This window comes from Scyliorhinus torazame, chromosome 7 (assembly GCF_047496885.1).
Source record: "Scyliorhinus torazame isolate Kashiwa2021f chromosome 7, sScyTor2.1, whole genome shotgun sequence".
Taxonomy (NCBI): domain Eukaryota; kingdom Metazoa; phylum Chordata; class Chondrichthyes; order Carcharhiniformes; family Scyliorhinidae; genus Scyliorhinus; species Scyliorhinus torazame.
The window spans coordinates 301538862-301562682 of NC_092713.1; the positions used below are offsets into that span (position 1 = coordinate 301538862).

General features: G+C 51.5%; 1 protein-coding gene across 1 annotated transcript in view; it reads right to left on the bottom strand.

Annotated features, from left to right (window-relative positions):
• Window positions 1-732: 732 nt before the first annotated feature.
• The window catches only part of cyfip2 (cytoplasmic FMR1 interacting protein 2), a 183725-nt gene continuing 160636 nt past the window's right edge, over window positions 733-23821 (bottom strand). Inside the window, exons 28-30 of the mRNA XM_072512939.1 lie at window positions 14356-14594; window positions 4463-4610; window positions 733-2534 (exon numbers count right to left, since the gene is read on the bottom strand). Of these exons, the coding sequence (XP_072369040.1) occupies window positions 2367-2534; window positions 4463-4610; window positions 14356-14594 (555 nt within the window). The 3' untranslated portion in view covers window positions 733-2366. The remainder of the gene's footprint in view (window positions 2535-4462; window positions 4611-14355; window positions 14595-23821) is intronic.

Consider the following 23821-nt stretch of genomic DNA (forward strand, 5'->3'; position numbering starts at 1 on the left):
CACTTGGGGCCGCTCCTGATCAGCATGACTCAGAGATGGGCTTTGCCGCCTGAACTGGGCCGGAGTGGACTGGGGGTTGGGGAGGTATGGATTTAAGGAGGGGAGAAAACCCAAGAGAGGAGCTGGCATTGCGCACACGGATGTGACAGTGAAAATTCTGGATAGATTAACCGTGGCCTGGGCCTTTCACAATGAAGCAGGCTGGTTGGGCCTAGTGGGATTTCCCCCCATTTACCAATGCTTCTTTACACATTTCCCATCAGGAAAACAGGCAGGGTTTCCCAGACCTGTTCACCTCGATGCAGCAAATGTTTGAAATTCGGAGCGGGGAGAGCGTGCACCTATGGAAGGGCGCCACTCCATTTTTCGATGTTCCTTGTGCCCTGGCGGTTTTTTAATTCATTGTTGATATGGCAACGATGACATTAATTGTTCAGCCTAGTTGCCCTGGGTGGTGGTGGGCCTTCTGCTTGAACCACTGGTGACTGGTTTAATACAAACTGAATCTCTTACTCGGCCACTTCAGACGATAGTTAAGAGTCAACCAAGTTGATTTGAGATTGGAGCCAATATAGGCCCAGACTGGGAAACGATGACATGTTACCAAAGAGAAAATGCTGGAAAATCTCAGCAGGTCTGGCAGCATCTGTAGGGAGAGAAAAGAGCTAACGTTTCGAGTCCGATGACTCCAAAGTCATTGGACTCGAAACGTTAGCTCCTTTCTCTCCCTACAGATGCTGCCAGACCTGCTGAGATTTTCCAGCATTTTCTCTTTGGTTTCAGATTCCAGCATCCGCAGTAATTTGCTTTTATTGAAGGATGACATGTTTCTTTCCCGAGTGAATCAATACTTTGCTTTAAAAAAACCCATTCTCTGGATGACTAGTCTGCACCGCTGTATCTGACGGTCTGTCTGGCAGACACAGGAAAATCTCCTTTCTTTTCGAACTTTTATTTAATTTATTTATTAACTATTACTTTATTGTAAGATTACGCCCCCTTGAGATGAATAGCTGTGAAGTGTGAATGAATCATGGAATTGCAAGCTGACGTGTGTTGAATTTAGACAGGAAGTGGTAAAGCCTTTAACCATTAGTCCACACGTTGTTTGGAGTTGCAATTTCCAAAACTGAGTCAGGATGTCATGGTTTCAAATCCCATTTCAGAGACCCAGAATCCAGGCCGACATTCCTAGTGTAGTAACTGAGAGTACTGCACCGTCGGTGGTGCCTCTATTCAGGAGAAATGTTAAATCAAGCCTCATCTGCCCTCTCAGGTAAACGATCCAATGGCAGGTTTCAAAGAGCAGGGGAGTTCTCCCTGGTGTCCTGTCCAACATTTATTCCTAAACCAGGACCACTAAACAAAGGATCTCGTCAATAATTTCACTGCTGACTGTGGGAGTTTGCTACACAAGTTTCCTACTTTATAACAGCAGCTGTACTTCAAGAAGTACTTGGCTGTTATTTTATATCAATTACATTTAATGAGATGAAAGTGGTGGGTATTACCTAGGCTTGACTTGAGCCCTGTAAATAGACACAGACTGAAATGATAGCTACTGTGTTAGGATGTGTGCGCCTGTAATTTGCAACGCCGTAAATAAATATTAAAATGTGTAATGATTGGTTCCAGTTGTATCATTCACCAGCTGACTTCCTGAACTAGAACATGTGAATCACTTTGCAATATCCTGAGTATCTGCAAGATGCTACAGGAATGTAAGTTCAGACGCCAGAACACTTCTCTCCAAGTGCACAAAGAATAGGAGCCTTTTAAGGGGATGGTTTGTGGAGTGACTGGCTGGATGACCTCAAAATTCCCTGGGGTTTTTCCAGCACGTTCATTATTTCTGACAACACTTGTGAAGCCCTCGGGGGATTCCCCATTGCACTGTTAACCAGAGCGCAAGTGTTTAGATATGGCAGGTGGCAAGGTCTGGTGCCCAGGGAGCGCCAGGTTACAACAACACGGCATGAACCACTCGAGGGCACGTTGGGTGGGCAGGACAGAACATGTAGCAGAAATGACCAATAAAAACACCGTCAGCTCAGTTGTTCTCATCTGAATTTTCCGATCAGTCAACTTAATTTCACCTCCAAAAAAAAAAAGCAGCTCGACTTTGGAACTGGCTGGGAAGAGGCTACATGGATATGTTGTTTTTGTCTCCAAATGGCTCAGCTGAAATGAAATGGCGAGGAGAGGCTGGGACTGAAACCCCTCTGACCTCGTTCAGGGCCAGGATCACCAGGGAACGTAGATATGACCGAGACCAAAACCAGAATTTGCTCCACAACAACTTTGAACTCAGTTCCACTTTTGCAACTCTGGCTGATCTGGGGTGTTATCAGGGGCCAGTATTACTCCTAGCAGGTGGTGGCCAAGGACTGGTGGATTGGTGGCTGAAAGCAGCGCACGTGCTCTACTGTCGAGCTGTCATTCTCCACCGACTTGAGATACTTGTTCAACATGGCGAAAACCTCGTTATTCAAGATCTGGTACTTTCTGATCCTGTCCGCCATCTTCTTCAGGGGCTGTCGGAACGCAGAATAAACAAGACTCAGATACAAGACGACGCTGACACAGGAAAAGCAGTGGGACATTCAGCCCCTCAAGCCCGCTCGGCTATTCAACTGGTTCACAGCTGATCCCCACCTACCCCACCTAGGTTATGTCACTTTTAATACTCTTATCTAAGAACAAATCTACAAACCTCAGTTTTGAAAGTTCCTCCCCATCCTCGACAATTGTTTTCCAAGAGGAAAGGGTTCTAGATTTCCACGGCCCTCTTGTGTGAAGAAGTGCTTCCTGACATCATTGAATGGTCTGGTTCTCATTTTAAGATGGTACCTAGGGCAGCACGGTGGCGCAGTGGGTTAGCATTGCGGCCTCACGGCGCTGAGGTCCCAGGTTCGATCCCGGCTCTGGGTCATTGTCCGTGTGGAGTTTGCACATTCTCCCTGTGTTTGCGTGGGTTTCACCCCCCAAAACCCAAAGATGTGCCGGGTAGGTGGATTGGCCGCGCTAAATTGCCCCTTAACTGGAAAAAATGAATTGGGTACTCTAAATTTTTTTTAAATTAAAGATTGTTCTGGGCTCTGACACCAACTATCATTCCTACAAAATTCTTTAACCATCTTAAACACCTCAATTAGCTCACTCCTTAATCGTACATAAGGTCAAAGTTAAAGGTAGTCTCATAAACCCAACAGCGGATTTGAGGGAAACCTCTGCACGCAGAGGATGGTGGGAATGTGGAACTCACCATCACAAAGAGCAGCTGAGGGGAAAATTATAAATGCAATTAAGGAGAACAGTACATGAAGGAGACAGGACTAGAAGGCCCTGCATTAAATGAAGTAGGGTAGAAGCTGGTGGGGGCACTTAAAAACTGGTTGGTGTTATTTGGAATGAATGGCCTCTGGCTGTGCTGGAAAATTCGATGTAAATTATCTTCTATGTATCTATAGGATTAGGCTATTGAGTTGGATGATCAGCCATGATCGTGATGAATGGTGGAGCAGGTTCGACGGGCCAAAAGGCCTCCTCCTGCTCCTATCTTCTATGTATCTATGTAAATTAGCTGGATATAGATCATTCTACAGTAAATGTAGAATTTACTGTAAACCAGTGGCTGGTTTAGCACATTGGGCTAAACAGCTGGCCTGTAAAGCAGAACAATGCCAGCAGCGCGGGTTCAATTCCCGTACCAGCCTCCCCGGACAGGCGGCGGAATGTGGCGACTGGGGGCTTTTCACAGTAACTTTATTGAAGCCTACTTGTGACAATAAGCGATTATTATTAAAACTTGATTGGCTCCATTCTTGGATTAGCCTTTGGCCGGAATTCTCTGGTCATTGGGATTCACTATTCCTGCCGGCAGCGCCGTCCTGCCAGCGGGTTTCCCGGAGATGTGGGGTGGTTTCAACCCGAAATCCCATCGACAATCGGCGGAAAGATAGAATCCTGCCGGCAGTGAACGTCGCGCGGCCGAGATACACGGGACTGGCGAGCCGGAGAATCACGCTCTTTGTCTGGAATGTTGACCACTGATTCCGCGTGGCCGCTGATTCTGGGATTCCTGCGTTGCCGGTGGAAGAAGACCTGTCCCTAGGGACTGAAAGGAAACCCAAACTGACTCTGGGCAAGGAGAAGGGTTCCACGGAGATCAGGGAAACATGGACGGAACATCTGGAGCATCCCGAGCCTTTGTCCAGATGTTCCCACTTGCGCAAAGGTGGAGCAAGAGGGGGGCTGCGGTTTAATGGTCGATACCCTGCTTCTACGGGCAGATACCAAGCCATAAATTAACCATGGTGGGACCCCGAGTTCTGACTCCCCACCCCTCCCACTTTCCCCTCCCTTTCCTCACGCAGACAAATGACCACCGCCTCGGCCCCTGTTGCACCCTCTTTGGATTCCGGGGCCTGAATCTGATGCTGTTTCGGGGGCTGATACTTACCACATTCTTGATAATCTCATCCTTCCCATCCTGCCTCTGAACCTTCAGCAGGTGGTAACAGAAGTCAAACAAGTCAAAGCGCCGCTGTTGTCCCAGAAGGACGATGATGGAACATCCAGCCCAGTTCAAACCATCCCCGAAACACTGCCTGAGGGAGGAACCAGAGACATTCCTGCATTACGCTGCTGCCCCAGTTAACCTACATTCCAACAGTGAGTGCACATCAAAACTATTTTGTTGTCTGTAAAGTGACTTGGACATTTCTGAGGTGGCGAATGATGCGAATAGAAGTGCACAATTTTTAAAATTTGAATTGGGAAGTTTGTTCGATCTTATCCATGATTCATGATGAAATGGTTCACTGCTGTCTGTGGAAGCTTTATGTTTGAGAAGTGACTGTCATGCTTAACGAAACTGCAACAGTGACTCTTCAGTGACCCTTCCAAGAGAATTTCACTGGCCGAGTTAGTGCACGGCGCTATAGAAAGGTAGGATTTTAGTGCACGAGGACAGGAAGCTGGCAGCGTTTGCTAGTCCACCAATCCCGAGGTGGAAGGGAATTCTGAGCGTGGGGGACACAAAATCCCAGGAATCAGGCGGATGATGTGTGGATGAATTCGAGAGCCGTGATTGGATAGAGTTACTCAGCAGAATTTTATAGTAATCGTGTAACGGCAAAATAAACACTAAAGTCGTGAGTTCAAATTCCACTGTGGTTAGTTTTGAGAATTTGAATTTGGTTTCAAAAACCTGAAATTAAAAATTGGGCATCAGTGAAAATGACTTGTTTGCTGTTGGGTTATCATTAATATCCCATCGTCAGGGACGGCAGGGTGGTACAGTGGTTAGCACTGCTGCCTCACGACGCTGAGGAGCCGGGTTCAATCCCGACCCCGGATCACCGTCCGTGTGGAGTTTGCACATTCTCCCCGTGTCTGCGTGGGTTTCACCCCCAAAATCCAAAGATGTGCAGGGTAGGTGGATTGGCCCCGATAAATTGCCTCTTAATTGGAAAAAGTTTTTAAAAACACCATCACTTCTCAGGGCAAGCAGGGTTTGGTACTAAATTCTCGCTTTGCCACCAAATCCCGTGGGTAATAAATGCCGGCCCTGCTACCAAATCCTGTGGGTAATAAATGCTGGCTCTGCCACCAAATCCCGTGGGTAATAAATGCCGGCCCTGCTACCAAATCCTGTGGGTAATAAATGCCGTCCCTGCACCAAATCCAGTGAGTAATAAATGCTGACCCTGCCACCAAATCCAGTGGGGAATAAATGCTGACCCTGCTACCAAATCCCGTGGGTAATCAATGCTGACCCTGTCACCAAATCCCGTGGGTAATAAATGCTGGCCCTGCCACCAAATCCTGTGAGTAATAAATGCTGACCCTGCCACCAAATCCAGTGGGGAATAAATGCTGACCCTGCTACCAAATCCCCTGGGTAATAAATGCTGACCCTGCCACCAAATCCAGTGGGGAATAAATGCTGGCTCTGCCACCAAATCCAGTGGGGAATAAATGCTGACCCTGCTACCAAATCCCCTGGGTAATAAATGCTGACCCTGCCACCAAATCCTGTGAGTAATAAATGCTGACCCTGCTACCAAATCCCCTGGGTAATAAATGCTGACCCTGCCACCAAATCCAGTGGGGAATAAATGCTGACCCTGCCACCAAATCCCGTGGGTAATAAATGCTGCCTCTGCTACCAAATCCCGTGGGTAATAAATGCTGACCCTGTCACCAAATCCCGTGGGTAATAAATGCTGGCCCTGCTACCCAATCCTGTGGGTAATAAATGCTGGCTCTGCTGCCCAATCCTGTGGGTAATAAATGCTGCCTCTGCTACCAAATCCCGTGGGTAATAAATGCTGACTCTGCTACCAAATTCCGTGGGTAATAAATGCTGACCCTGCTACCAAATCCTGTGGGTAATAAATGCTGGCTCTGCTACCAAATCCTGTGGGTAATAAATGCTGGCTCTGCTACCAAATCCTGTGGGTAATAAATGCTGGTCGTGTCACCAAATCCCGTGGGTAATAAATGCCGGCTCTGCTACCAAATCCCGTGGGTAATAAATGCTGACCCTGCTACCCAATCCTGTGGGTAATAAATGCTGGCTCTGCCACCAAATCCCGTAGGTAATAAATGCTGGTCCTGCTACCCAATTCCCTGGGTAATAAATGCTGGCTCTGCTACCAAATCGCGTGGGTAATAAATGCTGGTCCTGCTACCCAATTCCCTGGGTAATAAATGCTGGCTCTGCTACCAAATCCCGTGGGTAATAAATGCTGGCCCTGCTACCAAATCCCGTGGGTAATAAATGCTGACCCTGCTGCCAAATCCCGTGGGTAATAAATGCTGGCCCTGCTACCAAATCCTGTGGGTAATAAATGCTGGCTCTGCTACCAAATCCCGTGGGTAATAAATGCTGACCCTGCTACCAAATCCTGTGGGTAATAAATGCTGGCTCTGCTACCAAATCCCGTGGGTAATAAATGCTGACCCTGCTACCCAATTCCCTGGGTAATAAATGCTGGCTCTGCTACCAAATCCCGTGGGTAATAAATGCTGACCCTGCTACCCAATTCCCTGGGTAATAAATGCTGGCTCTGCTACCAAATCCCGTGGGTAATCAATGCTGGCCCTGCTACCAAATCCCGTGGGTAATAAATGCTGACCCTGCCACCAAATCCCGTGGGTAATAAATGCTGACCCTGCTACCAAATCCCGCGGGTAATAAATGCTGACCCTGCTACCAAATCCTGTGGGTAATAAATGCTGACCCTGCTACCAAATCCTGTGGGTAATAAATGCTGGCCCTGCTACCAAATCCTGTGGGTAATAAATGCTGGCCCTGATACCAAATCCCCTGGGTAATAAATGCTGGCTCTGCTACCAAATCCTGTGGGTAATAAATGCTGGCTCTGCCACCAAATCCCGTGGGTAATAAATGCTGGCTCTGCTACCAAATCCCGTGGGTAATAAATGCTGACCCTGCCACCAAATCCCGTGGGTAACAAATGCTGGCTCTGCTACCAAATCCCGTGGGTAATAAATGCTGGCCCTGCTACCAAATCCTGTGGGTAATAAATGCTGACCCTGCTACCCAATTCCCTGGGTAATAAATGCTGACCCTGCTACCAAATCCCCTGGGTAATAAATGCTGGCTCTGCCACCAAATCCCGTGGGTAATAAATGCTGGCTCTGCTACCAAATCCCGTGGGTAATAAATGCTGGCTCTGCTACCAATTCCCTGGGTAATAAATGCTGGCCCTGCCACCAAATCCCGTGGGTAATAAATGCTGGCCCTGCTACCAAATCCCGTGGGTAATAAATGCTGGCTCTGCCACCAAATCCCGTGGGTAATAAATGCTGGCTCTGCTACCAAATCCCGTGGGTAATAAATGCTGGCTCTGCCACCAAATCCCGTGGGTAATAAATGCTGGCTCTGCTACCAAATCCCGTGGGTAATAAATGCTGCCTCTGCCACCAAATCCCGTGGGTAATAAATGCTGACCCTGCCACCAAATCCCGTGGGTAATAAATGCTGGCTCTGCTACCAAATCCCGTGGGTAATAAATGCTGACTCTGCTACCAAATCCCGTGGGTAATAAATGCTGGCTCTGCTACCCAATCCTGTGGGTAATAAATGCTGGCTCTGCTACCAAATCCTGTGGGTAATAAATGCTGCCTCTGCTACCAAATCCCGTGGGTAATAAATGCTGACCCTGCTACCAAATCCCGTGGGTAATAAATGCTGGCCCTGCTACCAAATCCTGTGGGTAATAAATGCTGACTCTGCTACCAAATCCCGTGGGTAATAAATGCTGGCTCTGCTACCCAATCCTGTGGGTAATAAATGCTGGCTCTGCTACCCAATCCTGTGGGTAATAAATGCTGACTCTGCTACCAAATCCCGTGGGTAATAAATGCTGGCTCTGCTACCCAATCCTGTGGGTAATAAATGCTGCCTCTGCTACCAAATCCCCATGGTAATAAATGCTGGCCCTGCTACCAAATCCTGTGGGTAATAAATGCTGGCTCTGCTACCAAATCCTGTGGGTAATAAATGCTGACCCTGCCACCAAATCCCGTGGGTAATAAATGCTGGCTCTGCTACCAAATCCCGTGGGTAATAAATGCTGACTCTGCTACCAAATCCCGTGGGTAATAAATGCTGGCTCTGCCACCAAATCCTGTGGGTAATAAATGCTGGCTCTGCTACCAAATCCTGTGGGTAATAAATGCTGACCCTGCTACCAAATCCCGTGGGTAATAAATGCTGGCTCTGCTACCCAATCCTGTGGGTAATAAATGCTGACTCTGCTACCAAATCCCGTGGGTAATAAATGCTGGCTCTGCTACCCAATCCTGTGGGTAATAAATGCTGGCTCTGCTACCAAATCCTGTGGGTAATAAATGCTGGCTCTGCTACCAAATCCCGTGGGTAATAAATGCTGACTCTGCTACCAAATCCCGTGGGTAATAAATGCTGACCTTGCCACCAAATCCTGAGGGTAATAAATGCTGACCCTGCTACCAAATCCCCTGGGTAATAAATGCTGGCTCTGCTACCAAATCCCGTGGGTAATAAATGCTGACTCTGCTACCAAATCCCGTGGGTAATAAATGCTGACCTTGCCACCAAATCCTGAGGGTAATAAATACTGACCCTGCTCCCCAATTCCCTGGTTAATAAATGCTGGCCCTGCCACCAAATCCTGTGGGTAATAAATGCTGGTCCTGTCACCAAATCCTGTGGGTAATAAATGCTGGTCCTGTCACCAAATCCTGTGGGTAATAAATGCTGGTCCTGTCACCAAATCCTGTGGGTAATAAATGCTGGCTCTGCCACCAAATCCCGTGGGTAATAAATGCTGACCCTGCCACCAAATCCCGTGGGTAATAAATGCTGACCCTGCTACCAAATCCTGTGGGTAATAAATGCTGACCCTGCCACCAAATCCTGTGGGTAATAAATGCTGGCTCTGACACCAAATCCCGTGGGTGATAAATGCTGACCCTGCTACCAAATCCTGTGGGTAATAAATGCTGACTCTGCTACCCAAATCCCGTGGGTAATAAATGCTGGCCCTGCCACCAAATCCTGTGGGTAATAAATGCTGGTCCTGTCACCAAATCCTGTGGGTAATAAATGCTGGTCCTGTCACCAAATCCTGTGGGTAATAAATGCTGACCCTGCCACCAAATCCTGTGGGTAATAAATGCTGGCTCTGACATCAAATCCTGTGGGTAATAAATGCTGGCTCTGACACCAAATCCCGTGGGTGATAAATGCTGACCCTGCTACCAAATCCTGTGGGTAATAAATGCTGACCCTGCTACCCAAATCCCGTGGGTAATAAATGCTGGCTCTGCTACCAAATCCCGTGGGTAATAAATGCTGACCCTGCTACCCAATTCCCTGGGTAATAAATGCTGGCCCTGCCACCAAATCCCGTGGGTAATAAATGCTGGCTCTGCTACCAAATCCCGTGGGTAATAAATGCTGGCCCTGCCACCAAATCCCCTGGGTAATAAATGCTGGCCCTGCTTCCAAATCCCATGGGTAATAAATGCTGACCCTGCGACCCAATTCCCAGGGTAATAAATGCTGGCTCTGCTACCAAATCCCGTGGGTAATAAATGCTGGCCCTGCTACCAAATCCCGTGGGTAATAAATGCTGGTCCTGTCACCAAATCCTGTGGGGAATAAATGCTGACCCTGCTACCAAATCCTGTGGGTAATAAATGCTGGCCTGCTACCAAATCCCGTGGGTAATAAATGCTGGTCCTGTCACCAAATCCCGTGGGGAATAAATGCTGACCCTGCTACCCAATCCTGTGGGTAATAAATGCTGACCCTGCCACCAAATCCCGTGGGTAATAAATGTTGGTCCTGCCACTAAGTCCCGTGGGTAATAAATGCTGGCCCTGCTACCAAATCCCGTGGGTAATAAATGCTGACCCTGCTACCAAATCCCGTGGGTAATAAATGCTGGCTCTGCTACCCAATCCTATGGGTAATAAATGCTGGCTCTGCTACCCAATCCTGTGGGTAATAAATGCTGACCCTGCTACCAAATCCCGTGGGTAATAAATGCTGGCTCTGCCACCAAATCCCGTGGGTAATAAATGCTGGTCCTGCTACCAAATCCCCTGGGTAATAAATTCTGCCTCTGCTACCAAATCCTGTGGGTAATAAATGCTGGCTCTGCTACCAAATCCTGTGGGTAATAAATGCTGATCCTGCCACCAAATCCTGTGGGTAATAAATGCTGGCTCTGCTACCCAATCCTGTGGGTAATAAATGCTGGCTCTGCTACCCAATCCTGTGGGTAATAAATGCTGGCTCTGCTACCAAATCCTGTGGGTAATAAATGCTGGCTCTGCTACCAAATCCTGTGGGTAATAAATGCTGGCTCTGCTACCAAATCCTGTGGGTAATAAATGCTGACCCTGCCACCAAATCCTGTGGGTAATAAATGCTGGCTCTGCTACCAAATCCTGTGGGTAATAAATGCTGGCTCTGCTACCAAATCCTGTGGGTAATAAATGCTGACCCTGCCACCAAATCCTGTGGGCAATAAATGCTAGCTCTGCTACCAAATCCTGTGGGTAATAAATGCTGACCCTGCCACCAAATCCTGTGGGTAATAAATGCTGACCCTGCCACCAAATCCTGTGGGTAATAAATGCTGGCTCTGCTACCAAATCCAGTGGGGAATAAATGCTGACCCTGCCACCAAATCCTGTGGGTAATAAATGTTGGCTCTGCTACCCAATCCTGTGGGTAATAAATGCTGGCTCTGCTACCAAATCCCCTGGGTAATAAATGCTGGCTCTGCTACCAAATCCTGTGGGTAATAAATGCTGACCCTGCCACCACATCCTGTGGGTAATAAATGCTGACCCTGCTACCAAATCCCATGGGTAATAAATGCTGACCCTGCCACCAAATCCTGTGGGTAATAAATGCTGGCCCTGCTACCAAATCCCATGGGTAATAAATGCTGACCCTGCCACCAAATCCTGTGGGTAATAAATGCTGGCCTGCTACCAAATCCCGTGGGTAATAAATGCTGGTCCTGTCACCAAATCCCGTGGGGAATAAATGCTGACCCTGCTACCCAATCCTGTGGGTAATAAATGCTGACCCTGCCACCAAATCCCGTGGGTAATAAATGTTGGTCCTGCCACTAAGTCCCGTGGGTAATAAATGCTGGCCCTGCTACCAAATCCCGTGGGTAATAAATGCTGACCCTGCTACCAAATCCTGTGGGTAATAAATGCTGACCCTGCTACCCAATCCTGTGGATAATAAATGCTGACCCTGCTACCAAATCCCATGGGTAATAAATGCTGGCCCTGCTACCAAATCCCGTGGGTAATAAATGCTGGCTCTGCTACCCAATCCTGTGGGTAATAAATGCTGACCCTGCTACCAAATCCCGTGGGTAATAAATGCTGACCCTGCTACCAAATCCCGTGGGTAATAAATGCTGACCCTGCTACCCAATTCCCTGGGTAATAAATGCTGGCCCTGCCACCAAATCCCGTGGGTAATAAATGCTGGCTCTGCTACCAAATCCCGTGGGTAATAAATGCTGGCCCTGCCACCAAATCCCCTGGGTAATAAATGCTGGCCCTGCTTCCAAATCCCATGGGTAATAAATGCTGACCCTGCGACCCAATTCCCAGGGTAATAAATGCTGGCTCTGCTACCAAATCCCGTGGGTAATAAATGCTGGCCCTGCTACCAAATCCCGTGGGTAATAAATGCTGGTCCTGTCACCAAATCCTGTGGGGAATAAATGCTGACCCTGCTACCAAATCCTGTGGGTAATAAATGCTGGCCTGCTACCAAATCCCGTGGGTAATAAATGCTGGTCCTGTCACCAAATCCCGTGGGGAATAAATGCTGACCCTGCTACCCAATCCTGTGGGTAATAAATGCTGACCCTGCCACCAAATCCCGTGGGTAATAAATGTTGGTCCTGCCACTAAGTCCCGTGGGTAATAAATGCTGGCCCTGCTACCAAATCCCGTGGGTAATAAATGCTGACCCTGCTACCAAATCCCGTGGGTAATAAATGCTGGCTCTGCCACCAAATCCCGTGGGTAATAAATGCTGGTCCTGCTACCAAATCCCCTGGGTAATAAATGCTGCCTCTGCTACCAAATCCCCTGGGTAATAAATGCTGACCCTGCTACCAAATTCCAATTGTAAATTAATTTTTTTCATTGGCATTTTAACTATGTTCAGACAGCAACACTGAGATGAGGGTGTGGGGGTGAGGGGTCAGTAAATGCAGTAATTTGTGAGGAACTGAGGCCTGACAGGATATTCCAGGGACCAGGCCTAGTGGACAAAGTGCCCTTCCCTCCAGCTCCTGATTGTGGTTTGGTGACACCTAGTGGGGTGAATGTGTATGGCGGCAGGTCAGTGTGCACAGGCCAGGCGCCAGTGTGTTAGCACACAGCTGCAGCAAGCAATCAAGAAGGCCAATTGCACGCCTGGCACAGTGGTTAGCACTGGGACTGCGGCGCTGAGGACCCGGGTTCGAATTCTGGCCCCGGGTCACTGTGGAGTTTGCACATTCTCCCCGTGTCTCCGTGGGGTTCACCCCCACAACCCAAAGATGTGCAGGGTAGGTGGATTGGCCACGCTGAATTGGGGAAAAAAATAATAATTGGGTACTTTATATAAAAAAAGATTTAAAAAGGAATAAAGGCATGTTGGCCTTTATTGCAAGGGAATTGGAATATAGCAATAAAGATGTTTTGCTGCAGTTATACAGGGTTTTGGCAGGCTTCTTGTGGAGTACTGAGTGATTTTATTTTATTCATTCTTGGGATTTGGGTGTTGTTGACTAGACCATAATTTATTGAGAAGGTGGCGATCTTCCAGAATGGCTGCAGTACATGTGGTCTCCACATTGAAGGTAGGACATATCTACCTTGGAGGCGGTGCAGAGAAGGTTCACGAGTGCGGCGCGGCGGTACAGTGGTTAGCACTGCTGCCTCACAGAGGCAGGGACCCGGGTTTAATTCCGATCCCTGGTGACTGACTGTGTGGAATTCGAACGTTCTCCCCGAGTCTGTGTGGGTTTTCTCGAGGTGCTCCGGTCTCCTCCCACAGATCTACGGGTTAGGTGGATTAACCATGATAAATTGCCCTCGAGTGTCCAAAGGTGTTTTGGGGTTACGGGGCCGGGGGTGGAGGAGTAGGGTGCTCTTTCAGAGGGTTGGTGCAGACTTGATGGGCCGAATGGCACTGTCAGGATTCTATGATTTGAGACTGGTCACGGCAATGAGGGGATTGTCTCTACGATGAGAGGGTAAAGTGGGTTTATATCCTCTGGTGTTTCAGAGAATGGGAGACGACCTCATTGAAAGGTGGAAGATTCTGAAGGGGTTTGGTAGGGTGGACGTTGGTAGGGGTTTGGGAGATTGTTCCCACTGGTCGGGGAATCTCAAACACGGCCACAGTCTGAGGGTAAGGAGCCGATCATTTGAGACTCAGATGAAGAGCAATTACTTCTCTCGAAGAGTTGTGAATGTTTGGAATTCTCTACCCCAGAGGGATGGGGATGCTCCATCGCTGAACTGACTGGGATGGACAGATTTGTGGTGTCTCGGGAATTAAGGGATACGGGGAGCGGGAAGGAAAGTGGAGTCCACGTTCAGCCGTGATGTTATTGAATGGCGGAGCAGGCCCGATCTTTTACTCCTGTAACAATTTGTATTCTTACATGTCCATTTGTGCCAGTGTGCATCAGCAAGTACATAGGTGCCGGCGCATCACGTGCACCCGGTTGCTCTATTGCGCTCTGGGTTCTGCCTCCCTCCCTCCTGCCAGTTCACACTTGGCGACCCGACACTTACTCCGCCGTGAACTCATTCGTCCCCACGGGGATGCAGTAAACGAACTGCATCGCGCTCCACAGCCGATGGAACTCCACGCACTCGTCGACATGCATGACACCATTTGTCGCGGGAGGCCCCTTCCACACCGGGTCCTGCAGGTAGTTCCGAATGCGGGTCAGGATCACCTCAAACATGGACAGCCCGCAGCACAGGCGCTCCTTGGTGAGAAGGTCCCCTTCACGGGCAATCGCTATTTGCTGCAGACACGGACACACAACATGAACACAGGTAACACGGCTAGAAACTAGCTCCAGCAAGCAGGCTGCAAAATATTCTAAACCAGCACCACACAATCGGCCCGATTACTTCTACACAACGCAGTTAAACAAATGCCTTCCTCGTTTAGATCAACTTCTTTAGCTCATCTGCTGAGTGCAGCTGGGAACAGCAGCATTTCCCACTCCCCCCTACTCTCTGTATCAGTACAAAGGCTCAGACACCCATACTACACCTCACTCACAACTGTTAAAATATTGTTACCCCTTCAGTACAGCTGGCACACAAGCCCAATGCAAGGCAGCAGGTTCCCTCCAAATCAGCTTTCCCAAGGTCCCGTCTTCCTCACCCCCACCCCCTTCCGTCCTTCATTTTCTCTCAATATCTCACTAGGGTACAGGTCCCACACACACCGACTCTCACTGGGGTACAGGTCCCACACACAGTGACTCTCACTGGGGTACGGGTTCCACACACAGTGACTCTCACTGGGGTACGGGTTCCACTCACACTGACTCTCACTGGGGTACGGGTTCCACACACACTGACTCTCACTGGGGTACGGGTTCCACACACACTGACTCTCACTGGGGTACGGGTTTCACACACACTGACTCTCACTGGGGTACGGGTTCCACACACACTGACTCTCACTGGGGTACGGGTTCCACACACTGACTCTCACTGGGGTACGGGTTCCACACACACTGACTCTCACTGGGGTACGGGTTTCACACACACTGACTCTCACTGGGGTACGGGTTCCACACATACTGACTCTTACTGTGGTAAGGGTTCCACACACTGACTCTCACTGGGGTACGGATTCCACACACACTGACTCTCACTGGGGTCTGGGTTCCACACACACTGACTCTCACTGGGGTACGGGTTCCACACACACTGACTCTCACTGGGGTACGGGTTCCATGCACACTGACTCTCACTGGGGTCTGGGTTACACACACACTGACTCTCACTGGGGTACGGGTTCCACACACTGACTCTCACTGGGGTACGGGTTCCACACACACTGACTCTCACTGGGGTATGGGTTCCACACACACTGACTCTCATTGGGATACGGGTTCCACACACACAGACTCTCACTGAGTTACGGGTTCCACACACTCTGACCCTCACTGGGGTACGGGTTCCACACACACTGACTCTCACTGGGGTACGGGCTCCACACACACTGACTCTCACTGTGGTACGGGTTCCACACACACGGACTCTCACTGGGGTATGGATTCCACACACACTGACTCTCACTGGGGTCTGGGTTCTACACACACTGACTCTCACTGGGGTACGGGTTCCACACACACTGACTCTCACTGGGGTCTGGGTTCCACACACACTGACTCTCACTGGGGTACGGGTTCCACACACACTGACTCTCACTGGGGTACAGGTTCCACACACACTGACTCTCACTGGGGTACGGGTTCCACACACACTGACCCTCACTGGGGTCTGGGTTCTACACACTGACTCTCACTGGGGTATGGGTTCCACACACACGGACTCTCACTGGGGTACGGGCTCCACACATACTGACTCTCACTGGGGTATGGGTCCCACACACACTGACCCTCACTGGGGTATGGGTTCCACACACACGGACTCTCACTGGGGTACGGGCTCCACACATACTGACTCTCACTGGGGTACGGGTTCCACACACACTGACTGTCACTGGGGTCTGGGTTCTACACACTGACTCTCACTGGGGTCTGGATTCCACACACACTGACTCTCACTGGGGTACGGGTTCCACACACACTGACTCTCACTGGGGTCTGGGTTCTACACACACGGACTCTCACTGGGGTACGGGCTCCACACATACTGACTCTCACTGGGGTATGGGTCCCACACACACTGACCCTCACTGGGATATGGGTTCCACACACACCGACTCTCACTGGGGTACAGGCTCCACACATACTGACTCTCACTGGGGTACGGGTTCTACACATACTGACTCTCACTGGGGTACGGGTTCCACACACACTGACTCTCACTGGGGTACGGGTTCCACACACACTGACTCTCACTGGGGTACGGGTTCCACACACACTGACTCTCACTGGGGTATGGATTCCACACACACTGACTCTCACTGGGGTCTGGGTTCTACACACACCGACTCTCACTGGGGTACGGGTTCCACACACACTGACTCTCACTGGGGTCTGAGTTCCACACACACTGACTCTCACTGGGGTACGGGTTCCACACACACTGACTCTCACTGGGGTACAGGTTCCACACACACTGACTCTCACTGGGGTACGGGTTCCACACACACTGAACCTCACTGGGGTCTGGGTTCTACACACTGACTCTCACTGGGGTACGGGTTCCACACACACGGACTCTCACTGGGGTACGGGCTCCACACATACTGACTCTCACTGGGGTGTGGGTCCCACACACACTGACCCTCACTGGGGTATGGGTTCCACACACACGGACTCTCACTGGGGTACGGGCTCCACACATACTGACTCTCACTGGGGTACGGGTTCCACACACACTGACTGTCACTGGGGTCTGGGTTCTACACACTGACTCTCACTGGGGTCTGGGTTCTACACACACGGACTCTCACTGGGGTACGGGCTCCACACATACTGACTCTCACTGGGGTATGGGTCCCACACACACTGACCCTCACTGGGGTATGGGTTCCACACACACCGACTCTCACTGGGGTAGAGGCTCCACACATACTGACTCTCACTGGGGTACGGGTTCTACACACACTGACACTCACTGGGGTACGGGTTCCACACATACTGACTCTCACTGGGGTACGGGTTCCACACACACTGACTCTCATTGGGGTACGGGTTCCATGCACACTGACTCTCACTGGGGTCTGTGTTACACACACACTGACTCTCACTGGGGTACGGGTTCCACACACTGATTCTCACTGGGGTACGGGTTCCACACACACTGACTCTCACTGGGGTATGGGTTCCACACACACTGACTCTCATTGGGATACGGGTTCCACACACACAGACTCTCACTGGGGTACGGGTTCCACACACTCTGACCCTCACTGGGGTACGGGTTCCACACACACTGACTCTCACTGGGGTACGGGCTCCACACACACTGACTCTCACTGTGGTACGGGTTCCACACACACTGACTCTCACTGGGGTCTGGGTTCTACACACACTGACTCTCACTGGGGTACGGGTTCCACACACACTGACTCTCACTGGGGTCTGGGTTCCACACACACTGACTCTCACTGGGGTACGGGTTCCACACACACTGACTCTCACTGGGGTACAGGTTCCACACACACTGACTCTCACTGGGGTACGGGTTCCACACACACTGACCCTCACTGGGGTCTGGGTTCTACACACTGACTCTCACTGGGGTATGGGTTCCACACACACGGACTCTCACTGGGGTACGGGCTCCACACATACTGACTCTCACTGGGGTATGGGTCCCACACACACTGACCCTCACTGGGGTATGGGTTCCACACACACGGACTCTCACTGGGGTACGGGCTCCACACATACTGACTCTCACTGGGGTACGGGTTCCACACACACTGACTGTCACTGGGGTCTGGGTTCTACACACTGACTCTCACTGGGGTCTGGATTCCACACACACTGACTCTCACTGGGGTACGGGTTCCACACACACTGACTCTCGCTGGGGTCTGGGTTCTACACACACGGACTCTCACTGGGGTACGGGCTCCACACATACTGACTCTCACTGGGGTATGGGTCCCACACACACTGACCCTCACTGGGGTATGGGTTCCACACACACCGACTCTCACTGGGGTACAGGCTCCACACATACTGACTCTCACTGGGGTACGGGTTCTACACACACTGACACTCACTGGGGTACGGGTTCCACACATACTGACTCTCACTGGGGTACGGGTTCCACACACACTGACTCTCACTGGGGTACGGGTTCCACACACACTGACTCTCACTGGGGTACGGGTTCCACACACACTGACTCTCACTGGGGTACGGGTTCCACACACTGACTCTCACTGGGGTACGGGTTCCACACACACTGACTCTCACTGGGGTACGGGTTTCACACACACTGACTCTCACTGGGGTACGGGTTCCACACATACTGACTCTTACTGTGGTAAGGGTTCCACACACTGACTCTCACTGGGGTACGGATTCCACACACACTGACTCTCACTGGGGTCTGGGTTCCACACACACTGACTCTCACTGGGGTACGGGTTCCACACACACTGACTCTCACTGGGGTACGGGTTCCATGCACACTGACTCTCACTGGGGTCTGGGTTACACACACACTGACTCTCACTGGGGTACGGGTTCCACACACTGACTCTCACTGGGGTACGGGTTCCACACACACTGACTCTCACTGGGGTATGGGTTCCACACACACTGACTCTCATTGGGATACGGGTTCCACACACACAGACTCTCACTGAGTTACGGGTTCCACACACTCTGACCCTCACTGGGGTACGGGTTCCACACACACTGACTCTCACTGGGGTACGGGCTCCACACACACTGACTCTCACTGTGGTACGGGTTCCACACACACGGACTCTCACTGGGGTATGGATTCCACACACACTGACTCTCAATGGGGTCTGGGTTCTACACACACTGACTCTCACTGGGGTACGGGTTCCACACACACTGACTCTCACTGGGGTCTGGGTTCCACACACACTGACTCTCACTGGGGTACGGGTTCCACACACACTGACTCTCACTGGGGTACAGGTTCCACACACACTGACTCTCACTGGGGTACAGGTCCCACACACAGTGACTCTCACTGGGGTACGGGTTCCACACACAGTGACTCTCACTGGGGTACGGGTTCCACTCACACTGACTCTCACTGGGGTACGGGTTCCACACACACTGACTCTCACTGGGGTACGGGTTCCACACACACTGACTCTCACTGGGGTACGGGTTTCACACACACTGACTCTCACTGGGGTACGGGTTCCACACACACTGACTCTCACTGGGGTACGGGTTCCACACACTGACTCTCACTGGGGTACGGGTTCCACACACACTGACTCTCACTGGGGTACGGGTTTCACACACACTGACTCTCACTGGGGTACGGGTTCCACACATACTGACTCTTACTGTGGTAAGGGTTCCACACACTGACTCTCACTGGGGTACGGATTCCACACACACTGACTCTCACTGGGGTCTGGGTTCCACACACACTGACTCTCACTGGGGTACGGGTTCCACACACACTGACTCTCACTGGGGTACGGGTTCCATGCACACTGACTCTCACTGGGGTCTGGGTTACACACACACTGACTCTCACTGGGGTACGGGTTCCACACACTGACTCTCACTGGGGTACGGGTTCCACACACACTGACTCTCACTGGGGTATGGGTTCCACACACACTGACTCTCATTGGGATACGGGTTCCACACACACAGACTCTCACTGAGTTACGGGTTCCACACACTCTGACCCTCACTGGGGTACGGGTTCCACACACACTGACTCTCACTGGGGTACGGGCTCCACACACACTGACTCTCACTGTGGTACGGGTTCCACACACACGGACTCTCACTGGGGTATGGATTCCACACACACTGACTCTCACTGGGGTCTGGGTTCTACACACACTGACTCTCACTGGGGTACGGGTTCCACACACACTGACTCTCACTGGGGTCTGGGTTCCACACACACTGACTCTCACTGGGGTACGGGTTCCACACACACTGACTCTCACTGGGGTACAGGTTCCACACACACTGACTCTCACTGGGGTACGGGTTCCACACACACTGACCCTCACTGGGGTCTGGGTTCTACACACTGACTCTCACTGGGGTATGGGTTCCACACACACGGACTCTCACTGGGGTACGGGCTCCACACATACTGACTCTCACTGGGGTATGGGTCCCACACACACTGACCCTCACTGGGGTATGGGTTCCACACACACGGACTCTCACTGGGGTACGGGCTCCACACATACTGACTCTCACTGGGGTACGGGTTCCACACACACTGACTGTCACTGGGGTCTGGGTTCTACACACTGACTCTCACTGGGGTCTGGATTCCACACACACTGACTCTCACTGGGGTACGGGTTCCACACACACTGACTCTCACTGGGGTCTGGGTTCTACACACACGGACTCTCACTGGGGTACGGGCTCCACACATACTGACTCTCACTGGGGTATGGGTCCCACACACACTGACCCTCACTGGGATATGGGTTCCACACACACCGACTCTCACTGGGGTACAGGCTCCACACATACTGACTCTCACTGGGGTACGGGTTCTACACATACTGACTCTCACTGGGGTACGGGTTCCACACACACTGACTCTCACTGGGGTACGGGTTCCACACACACTGACTCTCACTGGGGTACGGGTTCCACACACACTGACTCTCACTGGGGTATGGATTCCACACACACTGACTCTCACTGGGGTCTGGGTTCTACACACACCGACTCTCACTGGGGTACGGGTTCCACACACACTGACTCTCACTGGGGTCTGAGTTCCACACACACTGACTCTCACTGGGGTACGGGTTCCACACACACTGACTCTCACTGGGGTACAGGTTCCACACACACTGACTCTCACTGGGGTACGGGTTCCACACACACTGAACCTCACTGGGGTCTGGGTTCTACACACTGACTCTCACTGGGGTACGGGTTCCACACACACGGACTCTCACTGGGGTACGGGCTCCACACAAACTGACTCTCACTGGGGTGTGGGTCCCACACACACTGACCCTCACTGGGGTATGGGTTCCACACACACGGACTCTCACTGGGGTACGGGCTCCACACATACTGACTCTCACTGGGGTACGGGTTCCACACACACTGACTGTCACTGGGGTCTGGGTTCTACACACTGACTCTCACTGGGGTCTGGGTTCTACACACACGGACTCTCACTGGGGTACGGGCTCCACACATACTGACTCTCACTGGGGTATGGGTCCCACACACACTGACCCTCACTGGGGTATGGGTTCCACACACACCGACTCTCACTGGGGTAGAGGCTCCACACATACTGACTCTCACTGGGGTACGGGTTCTACACACACTGACACTCACTGGGGTACGGGTTCCACACATACTGACTCTCACTGGGGTACGGGTTCCACACACACTGACTCTCACTGGGGTACGGGTTCCATGCACACTGACTCTCACTGGGGTCTGTGTTACACACACACTGACTCTCACTGGGGTACGGGTTCCACACACTGACTCTCACTGGGGTACGGGTTCCACACACACTGACTCTCACTGGGGTATGGGTTCCACACACACTGACTCTCATTGGGATACGGGTTCCACACACACAGACTCTCACTGGGGTACGGGTTCCACACACTCTGACCCTCACTGGGGTACGGGTTCCACACACACTGACTCTCACTGGGGTACGGGCTCCACACACACTGACTCTCACTGTGGTACGGGTTCCACACACACTGACTCTCACTGGGGTCTGGGTTCTACACACACTGACTCTCACTGGGGTACGGGTTCCACACACACTGACTCTCACTGGGGTCTGGGTTCCACACACACTGACTCTCACTGGGGTACGGGTTCCACACACACTGACTCTCACTGGGGTACAGGTTCCACACACACTGACTCTCACTGGGGTACGGGTTCCACACACACTGACCCTCACTGGGGTCTGGGTTCTACACACTGACTCTCACTGGGGTATGGGTTCCACACACACGGACTCTCACTGGGGTACGGGCTCCACACATACTGACTCTCACTGGGGTATGGGTCCCACACACACTGACCCTCACTGGGGTATGGGTTCCACACACACGGACTCTCACTGGGGTACGGGCTCCACACATACTGACTCTCACTGGGGTACGGGTTCCACACACACTGACTGTCACTGGGGTCTGGGTTCTACACACTGACTCTCACTGGGGTCTGGATTCCACACACACTGACTCTCACTGGGGTACGGGTTCCACACACACTGACTCTCGCTGGGGTCTGGGTTCTACACACACGGACTCTCACTGGGGTACGGGCTCCACACATACTGACTCTCACTGGGGTATGGGTCCCACACACACTGACCCTCACTGGGGTATGGGTTCCACACACACCGACTCTCACTGGGGTACAGGCTCCACACATACTGACTCTCACTGGGGTACGGGTTCTACACACACTGACACTCACTGGGGTACGGGTTCCACACATACTGACTCTCACTGGGGTACGGGTTCCACACACACTGACTCTCACTGGGGTACGGGTTCCACACACACTGACTCTCACTGGGGTACGGGTTCCACACACACTGACTCTCACTGGGGTATGGATTCCACACACACTGACTCTCACTGGGGTCTGGGTTCTACACACACCGACTCTCACTGGGGTACGGGTTCCACACACACTGACTCTCACTGGGGTCTGGGTTCCACACACACTGACTCTCACTGGGGTACGGGTTCCACACACACTGACTCTCACTGGGGTACAGGTTCCACACACACGGACTCTCACTGGGGTACGGGTTCCACACACACTGAACCTCACTGGGGTCTGGGTTCTACACACTGACTCTCACTGGGGTACGGGTTCCACACACACGGACTCTCACTGGGGTACGGGCTCCACACATACTGACTCTCACTGGGGTGTGGGTCCCACACACACTGACCCTCACTGGGGTATGGGTTCCACACACACGGACTCTCACTGGGGTACGGGCTCCACACATACTGACTCTCACTGGGGTACGGGTTCCACACACACTGACTGTCACTGGGGTCTGGGTTCTACACACTGACTCTCACTGGGGTCTGGGTTCCACACACACTGACTCTCACTGGGGTACGGGTTCCACACACTGACTCTCACTGGGGTCTGGGTTCTACACACACGGACTCTCACTGGGGTACGGGCTCCACACATACTGACTCTCACTGGGGTATGGGTCCCACACACACTGACCCTCACTGGGGTATGGGTTCCACACACACCGACTCTCACTGGGGTACAGGCTCCACACATACTGACTCTCACTGGGGTCCGGGTTCTACACACACTGACACTCACTGGGGTCCGGGTTCCACACATACTGA